General features: G+C 37.7%; 1 protein-coding gene across 1 annotated transcript in view; it reads right to left on the bottom strand.

Annotated features, from left to right (window-relative positions):
* The window catches only part of CNBD1 (cyclic nucleotide binding domain containing 1), a 164,204-nt gene that overhangs the window by 112,314 nt on the left and 33,115 nt on the right, over positions 1-18,775 (bottom strand). The window contains exon 4 of the mRNA XM_026054559.1: positions 8,037-8,192. Coding sequence (XP_025910344.1) covers positions 8,037-8,192 — 156 coding nt within the window. The remainder of the gene's footprint in view (positions 1-8,036; positions 8,193-18,775) is intronic.

The raw sequence follows: 18,775 nt of genomic DNA, 5'->3' as shown, positions 1-18,775 counted from the left end.
AAAAGAAAACTATAAAATCTTTATTGCCTGTTTCCATGGTATTTTTTTATTTAATGATTTTGAGTGTATTAGAGAAAAAAAGGTGCTATATATAACATAATTATGCCAATTTGTTTTAGCAAACTGCTAAATATGCTTGTTTGTTTTGGTAAAACTTCCTAGAACTAGTAGAAAATCAATCCAAGATTTGCTTTGGCTTTTAATATTCACAACTGACACACTAAGAAGAAACACTCAAAAGATCCTGATCCTGCTTGCACAAGGGCACTACCGTTAGAGGCAGGCTTCAACAGAAACAAAAATAATCTCTTTACAAACATATTCTCACTGCATGAGCAAAAAGATGATAGCAGCAAACGATGAAGGGGATATTTATTATCGTCATCGATTTTTTAAGGATCTTAAGATATTGTCCTGATGATATTTTGATGCTGAATATGAATTTTGGAAATTCTGAAAATCTATCCTGGACAAGTTTTTATGTTTGTTTGTTTTGTTCATTTTTTTAATGAGGCATAAAAAATTAAAATAAAATAAAATAAAATAAAATAAAATAAAATAAAATAAAATAAAATAAAATAAAATAATTCTTTCTCTCATGGAAGTGTCCAACAAGCAGTTAGAGATCATCACATTTTCACTTTCCAGATAATATTGAAGAATATGTTTGCATATCACAGAATCACAGAATCACATTTTATACGTGGTATTAGAATATGGAATATTCTATGGTAGAATATGGAATATTCTATGGTATAATCCTTTACTAGTATTAGATAATCTGGCTTCATTTTCTGTCTTGAGGTGACTTTAATATTTGGGGTTTTTTTCTTTGTGGATTTTGTATGGTCCTAATTATCTGTTGTGTAATTAGCGGATTTTCAGTTCAAGAATGCAAAACGATGACACAACAGGGTCTTTTAAGGGAGATCAAGGAGAAGTTTCMATGTTGCATTTCCACTGGATTGTGTACTTGGGTGGTCAAAAACCAAGGCAGTCTGGAGCTGTGGGAGTTCAGAAAAGTTTTAAAGTAGGGGACACCCACAAATATAAAAATAATTAGCTGATTCAAGGGAATTTTTAAAAGCTCCACATATATTCATTTACCAAAGGAAGCCAGACGCAAAAAGGATAAATACCATCAGAAATTAATACTGTAAGATCAAAGAAATAAAAATACGCAGGGTCAAATCCTCAAGTTCTTCTTCAGCCGTTTGTCCATTAGAGTCAAAAACCACATCTTTACTAGTGTCTGCAATGAGGRTGTTCTGGTATAAGAAATAAGTGTAATTTTCTGAAAATGTTGCTGTCTCAAGCTGTCCTCTGGTAAGGAGGATTTTCAGAAAAGCTTAGTCCTTAAATTTAACTTTGCTCTGCTGAAATTAGTGTCTAGGAATCAGGGTCAATTCTGAAGGAGCAATTCTGAAAATCTCCCTACTATAAACTTCAGAAGATTTACTCACATCAACTCAGAAACATGTTTTCAGTGTTGGCTGAATGAAGGACCAAGAGCCCGGAGACAAATTAATATGCAATCCATTTTTTAAATACTGCAAGCACCAAAAAGGCAATGGAGAGTCTTCTTGTTTTATGAGTAAATATTTGCCTCCGGAATCTGTTAGCTTTAGACTGCAACAAAACTAAATAAAACACAAAGCGTTCAGYGGAGGAGCTCTATGGAGCGTTCAGTGAGGCAATTTTATGAATAAAAAAATTGACCAGAATAATTCATTTTTAATTGCACATTAAACTTATTTTGATTGGGAAAATCATGAAGTTTTTATTTTACTTTGTTGTTTTAAAGATTGCACACACACAGACTACTCACTTTGTACTATACCTTTTACAAAAAAAAAAAAAAAATTGGGGATTTTTTTCAGAAATTTAATACTCCAGAAGTTGTGGGAACAGTTTACCTATAGCTTCTCATTTTTTGCACTTTCAGCATTTAGGAGCCACTAGGGCTGTGTGCTGTTTTGTCATTGCATAGCAGCAATGTCCCAGCTTTAAACTAGTTAGTGCCCTTGTGGCTAGTGAGGATGAAGCAGGGCAGAACACAGCCCGCATGCCTCCGAATACCTATCTGTGCCTCTAAATAGCTAAAAATATTTCAACAAATATGGTATTTGCTGAAAATGGAGCTTCAGAGACCTAAAATACATTACAAGCTTGGGTTTAATTTAGCTAATGCTTTCATTGAAAGAAAAAGATATGGGAAGCCTAGTGCATTTTCTGAGTTAGTGATTGCAAGTTTCAAGGTAAAATATTACTTKCATGTTCTGTTTTGAAATGATAGTTTTGTTTAAAATATGGAAGAAATTTAAAATAAAAGTTAAAATGACATCTAATAAACAAACAAAAGGCCAGTTGGCCTGCTGGAGAGCAGCCCTGCTGAGAGGTACCTCGGCGTCATGGTGGATGACAAGTTGACCATGAGACAGCAGTGTGCCATGGTGGCCAAGAAGGCCAACGGGATCCTGGGGTGCATTGAGAAGAGCGTCTCCAGCAGGTTGAGGGAGGGGATCGTCCCCCTATACACAGCCCTGGTAAGGTCACATCTGGAGTACTGTGTCCAGTTCTGGGCTCCCCAGTACAAGAGGGATGTGGAGCTGCTGGAGAGAGTCCAGTGCAGGGCTACGAGGATGATCAGGGGCCTGGAATATCTGCCCTATGAGGAAAGGCTGAGAGAGCTGGGCCTGTTCAGCCTGAAGAAGAGAAGGCTGAGGGGGGACCTGATCAGTGTGTATAAATACCTCAAGGGAGGCAGTGAGGAGAAGGGGCCGGCCTCTTTTCAGTGGCSGACAGCGATAGGACTAGAGGAAACGACCACAAGCTGAGGCAACGAAAGTTCCACAGGCTCTTGAGAAAACACTTATTGACAGTGAGGGTGACAGAGCCCTGGAACAGGCTRCCCAGAGAGATTGTGGAGTCTCCTTCTTTTGGAGATCTTTAAAACCCGCTTGGATGCAGCCCTGTGCCACATGCTRTAGGTGACACTGCCTGAGCAGGGGGGTTGGACTAGATGACCTCTGAGGTCCCTTCCAACCTTAGGCATTCTATGATTCTATAAAACAAAAGAAATTAAAACAAAACACCTCATTTTGAGTCAGAGGAAGTAGGTAATTTTTTTAATATATTTCTATATTCTGATTTTTTTTTCTGAATAACGTGGGAAATGTTATTCAGAAAAGACCTGGGAGTCCTGGTTGACACCAAGTTAACCAYGAGTCAACAGTGTGCCCTCGTGGCCAAGAAGGCCAATGGGATCCTGGCCTGCATCAGGAGGACTGTTGCCAGCAGGTCAAGGGAGGTGATTCTGCCCCTCTACTCAGCTCTGGTGAGGCCGCACCTGGAGTACTGTGTGCAGTTCTGGGCTCCCCAGTATAAGCGGGACGTGGAGTTTCTCAAGAGGGTCCAGAGAAGAGCAACCAATATGATTAAGGGAATGGAACATCTCTCGTATGAGGAGAGGCTGAGTGAGCTGGGCCTGTTTTCTCTGGAGAAGAGAAGGCTGAGAGGGGATATGATTAATGTGTGTAAGTTCAGGAAGGGAAAAAGCGGAGAGGAAGGGGACAGGCTGTTTTCACTGGTGGCCAGCGACAGGACGAGGGGTAATGGCCATAAGCTGGAGCACAGGAAGTTCCATCTCCAGGTGAGGAGGATCTCCTTTACTGTGAGGGTGACAGAGCCCTGGAACAGGCTGCCCAGGGAGGTTGTGGAATCTCCGTCTCTGGAGGTCTTCAAAACCCGCCTGGACGCCACCGTGTGCCACATGCTCTAGGTGTGCCTGCTTGAGCAGGAATGTTGGACTAGATGATCTCTAGAGGTCCCTTCCAACCTTGAATATTCTGTGATTCTGTGAAAACCTGCAGCTACATCTTTTTTTCCCTGCGTCTGAATGATTTTAGAAGTTCTATCAGGCAGTGCACAGTGCACAGACTGACCCCCGTCTAGCTGCCCCTCACAACATCAATTCGGCCCTGCAATGGCAAAGCCAGATTTTCTTAGGTTGGGAGAGCCATCCTAGCTCTGTCTTGCCTTTTACCCTAAATCTGGCCTGCAACGTGGGCTCAGCTGTCAAACCACAGCACGCTCATGGATGGTCTTAAAACCATGTTGCATCTCTGTGCAAAGAGGAACGGGAAGCAGGAGGATCTCAGGAGAAGAGAGGAAAGGAAAGCAATAAAATGATCAGCCCACCAACAGCAAAAGGATGATTTGGTGCCTCCAGGATGGATACCTCATCCCACGGCTTTTGGCAGTATGAACCAGACCCCATCACACRCAGCACCAGAGATAATGCACAAAGTCTTCCCAGGCCAGCAGGATTTCCACACTGGAACACAATCCCCTGCTCCCTGACCGGCTGTCCTTGCTGCAGCATCAGGCCCTGGGGATCGAGAGTAAGCTCCAGAGACTCAATTTTTGGAGACCTGTCCTCAAAAAACTGTTGTATCATCATGCTACAGAAAGATGAAGATCTTCACAGCCATCATATTCCCCATATCTCTTCTCTAAAATAACTACAGATAGGACAAGAGGAAATGGTCTCAAGTTGTGTCAGGGGAGGTCAGATTAGGTATCAGGAAGAATTTCCACTTGAAAAGAGTGCTCAAGGAAGTGGCAGAGTTACCAAGAAAGGTGTAGATGAGGCACTTAGGGAAATGGATTAGCAGCCATGCTGGTGATGGGCTTGCAGTTGGACTTGATGATTTTGAAGATYTTTTCCAACCATAATGATTCTATGATTCTGTGATTCTATATAAAAGAATCTTTCATTGATGGAAGGAATGGGATTTTTTTTCCATTGCCTTTCTGAGGGTTTGAAACTCTCTAGCAGATGGAAAAAGCAACCGAATTTATAACCACATGGTATGCTGAAAGTTCAAACTGAATATTTTCACAGCCAGTCAAAAATTTATTCAGAAGTAATTCAAATAATTTAAAAAAAAAACATAGTCTCTTTTTTTGTAATAGAAAAAAAATACTTTTTCACAGCTGCAGTTGTGCACCTTTTTTTTTTTTTTTTTTTTTTGATGGTCTTCTTTATCAGGAAACCATTTTTATATCCCATCTTTGGTTCCACAAAGCAATCGCATAGGGCAGAAAAATACTTTCCACTGCTACTATGTTAGGCTTGTAAGTAACAGAGATTCTTGACATTATTTCAATATTATTATCACCTATGCCCAATAGAGGAAAGAGTTTCTAAAAGAAAGAACATTAAAGGATAAGAATTAGCCAGGTATCATACTTTCCACAGTGGGACTACAAAAATCAATGATTGCTTGTCCTTGGGATATCAGGGAAGCACCATGCAAGCGTCTCTTCTTCCTTGCATGGGTTACAGTATTTCAGATGTGAGAGTCACTAGGTGCTTGAACAGCTCTAGAGTCAGGGACAGCAGTTCTCCTCTCTCTCCACTGCTACTCCTCTGATAACATAGTGGGGTGATTTAGGGAGGTGATCTGGTCAAATCAGGTTTTAAATAGGGTTCAGTTTTCATCAGAATACTTCTCAGGAACTTGGTTGCGGTCACATCACATGAATACTAGCACAAATGCAAAGACAGAGACTGACAGATGCAGCAGGGATGCAGAAAGCCTGGTTTAGATTAGTTTAGGATGCCTTAAAGCTGTATCCTAAGTCTAATGCTTTACATACACTTTAAGCCAGCATTACAGTTGTAAGAAACAGTCTCTATTTGTCTGTGGCCACTAAATGTTGCCTTTGCACTTAAGCTTTTCCTTACAGCAGTGTATGAGCTTATCTCTTTTTATGTTAAACTTGGTCAGGGCTGGTAATATCACAGATTATTTCTCAAACTCCACATTGCAGTGACACAAATGCTCATGTGGACTCAAGGGAGATGGAGAGTGAGATTGCCCCTTCCACCCTGCACCCAAGTTTGGGAGCATATTTTGAATAACTGTGACTCATATTGCTGGCAGGGTGGTCTCTTCCTCAACCTCAGTGTCTTGCTCGCTGCCTTGCATCACATGTAACAAATCCACAGCTGCAGGATGAGTCACTTCAACCTAATGGGAAACTGATTTTGTGTTTGTTTGGGGTGTATACTTTTAGTACTGGGCTAAACTTCTGTCATTGGAACTAACACAAGGGAAGTACTTGGATATATGCAGCCAAAAGCAGGAGGGGAAGTAGAAAAGAATCTTTCAACAACAAYTCACATTTACATGAGATTAGGGATGATGAAATATCTCAAACTAAGTGTCAGAAATTATCTATTGGCTAGTCCATGCCATGGCTGTATTCAGCAAACAGTTGAAATCCTGGCTCACTGAAGTCAATGGGAGTTTGGCACGGACTATGAAGATTAAATCCTGTTTTTCTTGAGCACTGACACCTTCTCCAAATGTTTTTATGTTTGGAATATAACAGTTTGATTACATCAAGGACTTACACTGGAGACTTCTCAGCAGCAGCTCTGGTCTAAATCATTACCACCTCTTACTCGCTGCCAACTGTTTGTTCCCGCACTTTTCTCCTGCCCGTTACATTGATGTAACTATTTAACTCTTCCCCAAACCAGTTCTATAAAATATTTAGATTAAAGAAAGCAAATCCTGTTAAAGAAAATAAAGTTTCTTTGTTTCTATGCCGATCATGTTACATATTAATTTGAAGAAGCAATAGAATAAACAGTTATGACAGCAGAAGTTTAGGGACAGGATCCTCCAGTGGAGTTGTAGCTGGAAGCAGACTAAGGACATCTTTGATTCCATCTGCTTATATCTCCACCAGTATCATCAGTGTGTCCTTAAAGCACTTAAAGTACTAACAAAGCTGTGCAAACATGAAACATGATTTTAAAAGCAATGAAAATGGATGCCAAGTCACATCTATTTACAGTGAAATAGCTAGAAAGGTCCAGCTTTGGAGGATAGATAAGCCTGTATTTTTGAACCAACTTGACTGACTATTGTCCTCAAGTTACCAGATAAATGAATCAAATGTCTTATACTTCATTATCATTGTTTCTTGCTAAGTCAAAGCTATAACTACTGAATCAGGCAACATTAATAYAAGTTTTACTCACACTGCACATGCAGCCATTCATTCACCTTCCCCCATCACCTCCCACCGTTTGCAGCCTGTAAACGTGGTGGCAGCAGCAGCATCTGACATTTCTGCAGGGCAAATCAATTAATATTTTGCATCTAAAAGTACAACGTAACTATAAGCATGAAAATGAGAAAAATTTAGCTCTCTAAAGCAGAAATGTTTTAAAAGTGTAAGTCTTTAAAATGCTAGAATGAGAATGATCAGAACAGCTAAATGAGATAGTCCCCTGAAGCCAGATTTTGCTATGTGACTGGTATTACATATACCATATATCTATATTGATATCAGTAGGATAGCAGAGAACTAATGCCTACAAGGACTATAAGTTTGGCCAGCTGTAACAGGGATAGAAGCACATAGTTAGCATCAAAATAAAAGAACAGGTTCATTCTGAGGTTCCAGCGCAAGAATATACTTAAGGTGCTTAATTTCATTTAAATCAGTAGAAGTACTATTATAAAGACAGATGATGCAGTACCAGTAGTGATCAATGGAGCTTTTCTTCAGTGTAAAGAAATGCAGTAACTGTAGGTCCTCTAAAAATCAGTCCTAAACTTTCATTTTCTCTAGCAATGCAGCACTCTAGTGCTTATTCTAAACATGGTAATAGCTCCAGRTAGAAAATATGAATTTGTAATGCAACCCAAGGTTCCTGTTGGAGTCTTAATTTTTTGTGTAAATACAGAAATAGAGCAGATACTTCAGAGATAGAAAAGGAGCAAACATCCCTCTCTCTAAAGAGTCTGAAAYCTAAGGATGCAACAGGAGAAGGCGGGAGATGTGTCAAAAGGAAAGTAGTGTAGCTCATCACTGAAGATTAATGTTAGATCATGTTCTTCATTTTACTGTCCTATTTTTTGTTTTGCTTGCCTTTTTCCCCCAAATMTAAGTGAAGTTCCTTTTCTTCTTCATTATCAATGTTAAAAGTGAATTTTGATCTTAATACTTACACTTTATTGAGTATTCTTATTAACATGTCGACATGCTCCCTTTTCTGAAGAGATTCTTGCTCATTTCTGGGGATACCCCTGATCTTCTTAAGGTAGCTACCAATGTCATGATATTTTTCATCCACTGTTTGATTTTCATTGACTGGTTTTGGTATCCTAAAACACAATAGACAATTTTATAAAACATATGTCTCATTCGCATTTAGAACAATACTACTATAACACTTTTGGCAGCAAAAGGCCCTTCTTTAACTATTATCTATCTATGCGTGAAGTCATTCCAATAAAAAAGAAGAGAAAAGAAAATATCACTTGAAAGAGACCTATATATCTGGAAAAAAAATCCACATTTTTAAAAAGAATTCTAGCTTCTCTCTTAATGAACTCTCAGTTTGGAAAACATTCAAAAATTCCCTTTTGTGTAAAAGCAACAGTGAACAAAACCGTCCATTTTTTTTCCCAAGGCTACTTTTGCCTTTATCTAATCTAGAAACATCTTACAGGCAGTATTGTTCATTAAAGTGCAAAGTGACTCATGTATGTGTTTAAAAAAATGTAACAATTTGAATTGTTGATGGTGTATTTATTAGCTAAATTGGGTAGGCACATGAAATCAACTAGCCTATAAAAAGTTTTATCAGTGAGTGTTATTCAGAGGTTGCCTCATTAGTATTCCCCTCCAGTCACTAGAAGAGAATGATGCATTTGTTTTAATTTTTATGTGACTACAATTATTTTCATTGCTTCTCTTCCTATTGACACTGTGTGATAGAAGAAGAGATTTGGCTTTAAGCTATACTTTGGACAACATAGCTTGCCTCACTGTGGACCTCACAGATTCTTGGCTATCCAGCTGCTCAGGGCTCCCTCAGCTCTAATTTCAAGATATTCCTTCAGGCTTCTTGCATAGAAGTCAAGACAGTGACTTCTGGTCACTGTGGTCATTTCCAGGGCCAGAATAGCCTRTCATTCAGGCTGTCTGAAAGCGGGGTTCATAGCAAAGAACAGTAAATCTATTTTATTAAGAATGGAAACATTGTTTTGAACATTTTAATTCCTATTGCAATGAAAATAAATCTTGAAACAAAACAGAATAATTTACAGAGCTGCAGATTAAAAATGGGGAAGAAGTTAGATCCTTTAAGACAGATGAATTATTATCTGAATAACCTGATAAGAGCATAACAGCATGTAATGTTCAACCACATTAAGATAATTAWATGCCCAGTTTCCAGCGATTTCAGTGGGGAGTAGGCACCAAAACACTACTTTGAATAAAATAACTTATTTCTCCTCTTCCTTTTCCTATTATGTAAGCAGATGATAGACTCCAGTTTTTAATAAACTGGAATCATGGCTTTGTGCTGGGAACAACCAAATACTGTTTCTTAAATAAGCTTAGTCTTCATAATTTAGGTAGATTTCCCAGTCTATTCACAAAAGTCAGCAAGTGGAAGTTGATAACTAGTTCTGAATTTCTCATAGCAGAAATCACAGCACAGGTTTACTGAACCCTGAGCACCTTGTGACACATGCAATATCAGTACCACTAACTACAAAATTCAATTCTGAACATAAGTTTCCCTAACATTTTTAGCTTCTGAATTAGAAGAGTACTTCTAATTCAACCTATTACGGGAAGGAAAAAAAAATTAGAGGAGTTTGCATAATGAATGTGAAAGTTCATTAATCTTTACACTTGGACTCTGCTTATATAGCCGGAGTCCTGATTTTGCATCACCTTGGACACTGTTCCGAACCAATCCAGTGCAGTGTACGCCAAGGCAGCTCACTGCATCCATACTTGTCACCATGCAAAAAGGAATTAAAGAATCAGCCTCAATATCTACCTGTGTTTATAACAATTTTGAACTAATCTTCTCTTKGTGGTTACAATTGTCTTTTCACAATATGTTCCCCAAAAGAGTAAATCACACACATGAAAATTTCTCAGGTATGTCAGATTTTCCAACAATAGAAATTTTATTCCTTAGATTTCTACTCATTTTACATTTGCAGCTAAATATCTTTGTTATTGTTTGAAATGATCTTAACCTTCTTTATAAGGCCATAGCCTTTTAAATGTATAAAAATACATATTTTTCTAAGAAAAGGAAAATATTTTGAGTTATAGAAAGCTATATTCTTTCTTTTCTAAGAAAAGGAAAATATTTATGAGCTAAGGTTTGTAACCTTACAATACGTGCTTCATTAAATCACAGTTTAAAAAAGAGGAAAAGTGGAAACTTCACTTTTTGTTGGTTTGTTTGTTTGCCCATAGGAAATGGAAAATTTGAGTAATAAACAAGATATTAAAAGATGTATAATCCTGATTTTTTTTTTATTAAAAATGGAGAATTTAAAGTTATCAGATAGAGGTCTGCAGAGAAGCTCCTTCCTGGAATARTTTAAAATAGATTAGAAAGGCAAAGTTAGGGGTATCAGAATGCAAAACAGACRAGATACATTGTCTCAAAGGCTTCTGCAGTGTTTTTTTCTTTCAAAGTCTGAACTGAACATGCTACAAATTTATCTATTGTTCTTCCTCTTAGTATTTCCTATGGCCTGATTAAGACAGAATGTACAGGTAGCCTATGTGGCTTCATTGTCAATTCAACAGCCATCATTTTGTTATGATTTTCCTCTTTCCTGCTTTTTCTTTCTAATAGTTTGACATAATTGTCATTTCTTCACTTCAGTGACTGCATTTCAGAATTGAAAAATAGCAGAAAAAAGCAATGTATTTCAATTAGTCATCTCCTCCCTTGTTTCTCTTTTAGCATGACCTTTACCTGTCTTACAAGGTTAACAAAACACAGACCTCACTAAAACCTCTTCCTTAGAGCAGCTACACATTTTTCTCTCAAATGGTATATGGTATGCTCCCAAAAAATTTATTTCCTATCTTACTGTTGATAACCTTACAAAATAATAATAATTATTATAATAATATATATATAATATTATAATAAAATTATAATAATTAATAATAATAATATTAATAATAATAATAATGCTTGGTGGTTGCAATACAATTTGTGTTTCACTTGATGTAGATATTCCAGAGGAAGCTACTTGCACATACATGAGGAATAGAATAACTATAAGATAAAAATTTCAGTAGGCTGAATGGAAGCTTTGAAAGCCCCAGGAAAACTCAGCTCCATTTTTAAATTATCAGTTAAATTAGATTCTAATAAGAAGTCTTGATGATAAGGAAGCTATAAACTATTGATGTTATAACCATGTCAGAATTAAATTTAGCCTTCATTATAGTTTCCTCATCAAAGCTTTGCAATTCCTAATGAGAAGATACTCACCCATGTATACTTTTACTGGTATAGATATAATAGTATAGCTCCCACATCAACATTTAATTTGGTTCTAAAATAGTCCATTCTGGTTTACACCATACTATTTCCAAATGGTCGAAAATAACCATTTATAGATAAGTGTTCTTTTTCAAAAAAATAGTTTTACAAGTATTAGCACAGAATTATAATTACACTGCAAAATGGCTGCTTTTTAGAGTCCCTTAGACTCCCTTCCCTGTTTGTTATATAGGGATTCTGTTCCTATAGGTAGCAACTTTTGCTTACATATTTGACATTAGCCTTTTTCTGAGAAATTCCAGCAATTAAAGTTAATGTAATCTATTATATAGCATTGAAAATATCTGTCATATGGTACTGAGGAAGAATTCAACAGTTGAAAAATAATAATCCATAAYAGAATCCAAACAAATCAGTGGCCCTGAGTATTTTGAGCAGATWATGAATTTGTTAAATTCAGGCCATCTTTCTGAGTTGCCCATGGACAGCATGTATTTAAGATGCTGTATTTTATTCAGAATAAAGATTTTTTTTTGTGAACATATTGCACAACTGACAGACTATTTGCGATCTGTTCCCTACAAACAACCTTTAAGCAATACACAGTTGTRATTAACTCTGAGAACGACTTGCTTCCTATTTCGAATGGAAATGTTTCTGCTCCACTCCTGATTGCACAAACTTTTCCAATAGAGGCCCTGCATGAACAGGGGGTTGATACTGAGAGTCCACATAGTAGCAATGCAGAGCAATAAATAACAAGTCATGCAAATTTAATCAGAATTCCTTCTGTACATGCACGGATCTCAGTTCAAAATACCTTGTGTTCCTTCCCTCTGAGGTGGGGAAAGGTACAGCCCGCTGGCAAGTGAAATTTTCTGAGACTTGAGTCCAACTTACACAACATTACTTGCAGCCCTCTGAGAAAACACCTCACATTAAGCCTGATGCTCACAAGACACCATGGAAAAAGCGAGGCTTAAATTAGTTGCAAATGGTTAAAGCTAGGGCTACACAGATAGCTAAGAGATAGTCTACTGGACATGGTTGTTACATCTGTCAATAAAATGTGCTGGCAAGACTACAGCATACAAAGCTATATTGCACATCCTTTCTTCTTCCAAGAGTTACTCCAAATCCAAGACAGACAATTATAACTTGAGGTAATCTGGAAGATGCACAGCTACTAGCAGCAGGAGAAAATGAGAGCAGGCAAAATATTGTGGAGGAAGCCAGTGCATCAACAATAAATCTCTACATAGGAATGATATGTTCCATATATACAAAAAATACCTAAAGTAATTTGCCTAGCAATGATCCTAATTGTGTATACCCATTATTTCACAGCATTTCCCCCTAGAAAGCAAAATATTTGATATGTGAGAGGTGAGGAAGACAGGAGAGAGGGCAAACAGGGATAAGTCAGTTAACACAAGTTTCGACATTTGGAAGATGGCACTAATAGGCAAACAAAAACTGCTAGCAGCAGTGAGAGTCTGGGTGTCAGAAATGTTTGTCTCTCACTCTTGCGAAGGCTTCTTTCTGTGAAATTGAATTACACAGTTAAAGTCATCTGTGTTTTCTGAACAAGTAAGATCACTGAGCAGAGCAGCTTTCCTTTGTAACTTTTGTAAACTCTGGTTTAGAAATTTTCTCCAGTTCAGTGAATCTCTTATAATTGGGATCCCTAATGTCCAGTAAATAAAAAGCCTCCTCCTATGTATCCCCCAGCATAAATGATCTAAACTGGGAAATTTGGCACTCCCTGAAGCATCTGCACATGGCTGTGGAAAAAATGTGCAGCAAATGTATTAGCTTGCACAACACCATCACATTGACACCTCTGCTAAGGCAAGACTCACTTGGGAGAAAAGCAAGCTGTGACACATGCATGAGATGAGGATAATTCTACTACTGCTGTCAGAAAGAATAAATATTTAATTTATGGGCAGCTATGCAACTGTATGTCCTTCCAGTCCTAGGACTTTGCCTACATGATTGCAACAGGAAGGACCCTTTATGGACACAGGGAAAAGAGCAGCAGTCTCTCTGTGATATGCACAGGAGATCTGCAATTTCATTTATAGATGTAAAGATTTTGCTGCCTATCCTGTAATGCCATCAGCACTTGTGCGCAGGTACAAGCATCAACTGCACTTAAAACAAAACAAAACAAAACAAAAAAAAAAAAGTAGCAAATATGCAATGGGCAGGGATGACAATAGGAAAGTTGCTCAAAGGCTGTGTGGGAGAGGAGGATGGGAACCAAAAGGGAACACAAACGTAAGTCCCTAAAGAGCACAGAGAAGACATTTATTGATTTAGCCTAAGTTCCTATACAGGTTTACATTTAACTGTAGAATGGCTTGTTTCTATTTAACTTGCATTTATATCCAACTCCACCTAAACTTTAGTTTAACCATCCAGACAATCTTCCAGCTCTTCTGTAACTGTACCACTTAGGAAGCTCACCACTATTTTAAAAAGTCAAGATAAATAAGACTTCTCATAATGTAGGCTTTCCTCTATAGCAAGCACACATTTTCCTGAAAGTCGAACTTAACTTTACAGTATTTCTGAAACAACATTCAAGACCAGGATATCTTTTAATTATATCTCTCTCAGTTTGATTAAGCCACTACCAATTCAGATTCTCATTTAAGAGAAGCAATGTTTATGGCTCTGCACTGACTCACACACTGCCAAAATCATGATTTTACAGCTTTTTTTTTTTTTTTAAAGAGAGAGAATACAGATTTTAAAACCAGTGCAAAAGCCTTTAACTGAGGAAAACTCAATTATCTTCATATACTTGTAGATTAGTGGCTATAAATTGCAATGTGGAATATTAACCATGTGTCAATACCCTGTCCTGAGGACGTTAGGTTTACAAAGTTGCCCTGTTCATGATATAGTTTTACTGGGAAGTTTGACACTGCATTATGAGAGAAAGAGTCAAAAGATTCCAACTCTGAAAGAAGAAGCAATTTAATAAGTCAAAAGGCTAGTTTCCCAACTCCATTCTCTCTGTGCTCTCTGACAAATTAAGTTTGCTCCATCTTTAATTCTTAGCAAATTCTGGTGTTTTTTCACTAAATACCATAAAATTTGGAGGAAAAATAAAAAAAAGCATAAATAAATGTTTCATACTCAAGGACTGTGTAAATTTTTTCTATTTAATGTGAAAGCATCTCTTCAACTCTTGCAAAACACATGACAGTTTGTCTACATTCTTATTTCTGTGTTCAATAACCTACTCTCTCTTCCCCAGTCTGGGAACCTTTTTCTGAACACTGCCTCTATATTATCGTTATTCTCTGGCATAAAACACTTAACGGAGTTTGACTTGATAGAATAAACTGTATTTTTGGCAATGCTGGAGCTTTTTTATTGGGAKCATCCATATCCCTCAGAGAAAACTTTCTTTATGCCTTATATGCTGCACTAAATATATGTGTATAAGCTTATTAGCTTATTCATCTTTAGTTTTCTTGTAAGCTAAACTACACAGAATATACAGTGATGATTTAGAGGGTCATTCAGAATATATCTCAAAACAGTTTTCAGTGCATCAGCAAGAATGAAAGCTTTGGCTGCAAAATATATCAATATGTATTTCTTTCATGTGAAGTTTGGAGAAACTCACCATTTTGTTGAGCTTTATTTTTCTCTTGCAAGAAAARAAAAAAAATGCCAGATTGCTGTAATTTATTGAATGGCTCTCTGAAAGAGCAGACAGACAGTGACTACCTATGACTGCCACGAAGTCCTGTCACTGTACACATTGGAATAAATTATATTTAAACAATAAATTTTCATGAAGGAGTACATACCATCATACAATCATCTTTTTCCAAGAGCTTTCTGTTTGCACAAGGATATCTGGGGCAATTACTGCTAAATATGTAGCACATTCCAATTGCTCCTCATGATTAGAAGTTGAAAACAGCTAAAGCCACATTCTGATATATCTCTTAATACATCTTAGCATATTAAAATGTTAAAATAATCCCAGACTTTTAGCTCTGACTGGCAGCAGGCAGAACATGCAAGTCTAAAGCAATCTCTCTGCCATTATATTTATTAATCTGGAGGCCYATATCTACCTGTGCTCCTAGGGGCCAGCACTGGGTTCAGTATTGTTCAATGACATGCATGAAGAGACAGGGTGCACCCTCAGCAAGTTTGTGAGTGATACAAAACTGAGAGGAGTGGCTGATACCCCAGAGATCTGTGCAGCCATTCAGAGGGCCCTAGGTAGGCTGGAGAGTTGGGCGGGAAGGAACCTAGTGAGTTCAGCCAAGGCAAGTCCAGGGTCCTGCATGTAGGGAGAAATAATGTCAGGCACCAGGACAGGCTGGGGGAGACCTGCTGGAGAGCAGCTCTGCAGAGAAGGATGAGAAGGTCATGGTGGACATGTTGACCATGAGCCAGCAATGTGCCTTRGTGGACATTTTGCACTATATGATCTCCAGAGGTCCCATCCAACTTCARCTGTTCAGTGAATCTCTAACACTTTGGAGTCTGGCATTGCAGCAGTCTCCATACAATTCCAAAATATGTTGGAAAATTGTGGTGGTCTTCTTTGTGGTTTTTACTGATTCAAGCCAAAGGATTTGAGCCTGACAAGGACCTTATRCGCAGTGAATCAATGAAGATGTTCTTGTCCCATACCTGTGAACCACTTAGGAAAAATCCTCAGATATATATGTACTCAATGAAATTTAAGATGCTCTGATACAATGGTAAATGTTATTTAAACTCACAGAACTGTGAAAGAAATCAGAAACAAAGAATCTTTCCTGGGCTTTTGTTTTCAACTTTGAGTGAACTAAAACAGTTACAGGCCAGATGCTGATCCTCAACATTTAAAGTTTCTTGCTCACTTCTGGCAGGGAAGCAACACATTTGCCTGAACCACATTGCTCAGAACATTGCTCAGAACAACTCACATGGGGCTCAGAGGAAGATATGCTGATAGAGACTTCTAGATCTGTCTTCACTGCACCAATTCATCAGTACATTTTAAGAATCCTTAAAACATTAGCACTTTTCCATTAACTGAAGGTATCGTATTTGTGTGAGAACCTGGACCACTTATAGCAGAGAATACATAATAGATTTTACTTCCAAGGAAGAGTGTCTGTGTAGTGGAGCATGTAGCTTCTCCATGGCACCATAAACTTATTGGTGGAGAAGTCAACATTGATAACTGAAGAGGATTCCACACTGAGTAATGTTGCTTTCCATCCCATTTCCTACCTTTGGATGCAAAAGACTCGAACTTCTGTTCCAAATTTTGATTCAAGAAGTTCTAAAGTCTTTTATCTTTATTTTTGTTCAACCCAATTACACTGATTTTACATCAATGAAACACCAAAGACACAAATTTAGGATTAGCTGGGGAAAAAAAAAAAAAAAAAAAAAAGAAGAAGAAGAAGAAGGAAAAAAGGTAATGAAGATGGGGAAACTCACAAAAGTTCTAAGATGCTGAACTCCCTTTGCTGGCCCAGAGGCTACTGATCAAGGGTAAGCTATGGAACATCATTTTCTCCAGCTCAGGGATTTAAATGTAATGAAATAGCAGCTCCAAAGGGACAAGAGTGCTTCCTCCCAAAATATCATACAGACTATCAAATGGGAGACAGAGAAAAAAAAAAAAAAAAAAACTGTCTTTCTGGATGGATGCCATAACCACTAGAAATCTTCATAAAAGAGATGACATCCTCTTCTTTCATCTTTGGTGGTCTCTTGAAACAAAGAATAGAACTCTTGTGTGTTTATTTAGGAGACATCTTAAGATTCACAGCCCTGAAGCCCTTCCTGGAATTAAATGCCTAAATGCTTCCTACACTAAACCTGCTTACTGTTAGGAAGATAGAATTTGCATCTCGTCAGCACTTCCTATGAGCTATTTGCTTGGTGCATTAAAAGTGGCTTTTCATCCCAAGCCTTTAACTCAGGCTTGTAAAATCCCCCTGGCAGAATTTCCTGGTTCCATCCAAGCACCCTGTAAGCCATTTTGTGCCCTCTTCTTCAGACTCATGAAGGCCAGTTACAACATCCCCCACCAGGTTAACTAAGCGATCCAGCTGACTGATTTTCCATTAATCTTCTCCTACCACCCTGTAGTAGAGTTTTCCACAACTTTAAAAGCCAGCAGAAAGCTTTAACAAGACAACTGTAGCAAACTAAATGCATTATGTGTGAAAAAAAACCAAAACCATTAGACACAGAGTCCAGCTGTCTTGCTTTCTATATTTCTGACCTTTTGAGATATTTTTGGTGTATTGCAGATTCATTTAAATAACAAACATTTTGCTTAGAATTCCAGGCTTGACTTGTGTCTCTGAATGAGATCTTAAAAGAGCCAACAGTCTACTCATATATCATGCAATGTTTTATTAAATAAGATCCTCTGCTGGTCACATTTTTGTTGAACTGATTATACATGCTGCACACACATACACTTTGGGAATCAGAAATAAAATGAGACTATATTAGTGCTTTCAAATGATGTCCATATTATCAGATACGAATTTTGGAAGGAGAAAGAAATGTTTGGAGCAGGAGATCTGTTGAAAGATGTGCTTACAGAAGACAAAAAGATTAACTGCCCAAACAAAGCACTTGTAAATTAGCATATGCAAACTGGAGTTGCACATAGTTAAGATTTTGCAAACTTTAACAGTCCCAAAAGAAAACAATCACAGATTGCCTCAGAGCTTGAATGCAGGAGTAGGAGAATCTAAATATGCAAAGCTCAGGTTGCTTCACTCAGCGCTGTTGCTGCAGGGCTCTTGTCTATAATCTAGCAATTACAATATTTGCCTACTAGTACAAACAATTCCCTACATAGCACTCTGCAGCTTAGTTGGATGCAAACAAGCTAAAGTCAGTAGGCCAAATTCTGTCTTCAGATACACAGCCATAATCCCACTGATACCTGTAAGTAATTCTTTCCAAAGGAAAAAGGAGAACTTAAGACACTAGTTTGGATCCCAGTGGCTGTCAGTGATAACAAAGTTGAGGTAAACAGAAACAAAGGAACCTTTTTACCTCGTGCTTTTACCTATAAACATGCAGAGAAAGCTAACATGGTGAGGGCAAAAATTACAGTACATAATCCAATTATATCAATACTGCTTGTACACATCTCAGAGCTATATCAGAAAAATGTCTGCAAAAACAGCAAGATTTGTAGCTCTCCCTAAAGGGTCTGGAGCCTATAAATTAAGAACTAATTTGATCAATGACCTAGAAATGTGTTTTTTTCCAACTATGGCAGTCTAGTACTGGTAATTATAGTACTGGTTTCACTTCTGTTTTAGAGAGCATTGCTTATTTGAGAGAGCATGAGAAGATGTGAATTACAAAGATTGTGAGCAGAACTAAAATTCCTGTTAT

This window comes from Nothoprocta perdicaria, unplaced genomic scaffold (assembly GCF_003342845.1).
Source record: "Nothoprocta perdicaria isolate Ctin4 unplaced genomic scaffold, notPer1 scaffold_122, whole genome shotgun sequence".
Classification (NCBI taxonomy): domain Eukaryota; kingdom Metazoa; phylum Chordata; class Aves; order Tinamiformes; family Tinamidae; genus Nothoprocta; species Nothoprocta perdicaria.
Note: the sequence above shows the minus strand (reverse complement) of the source record. Positions and strands in the feature narration are given on the sequence as shown.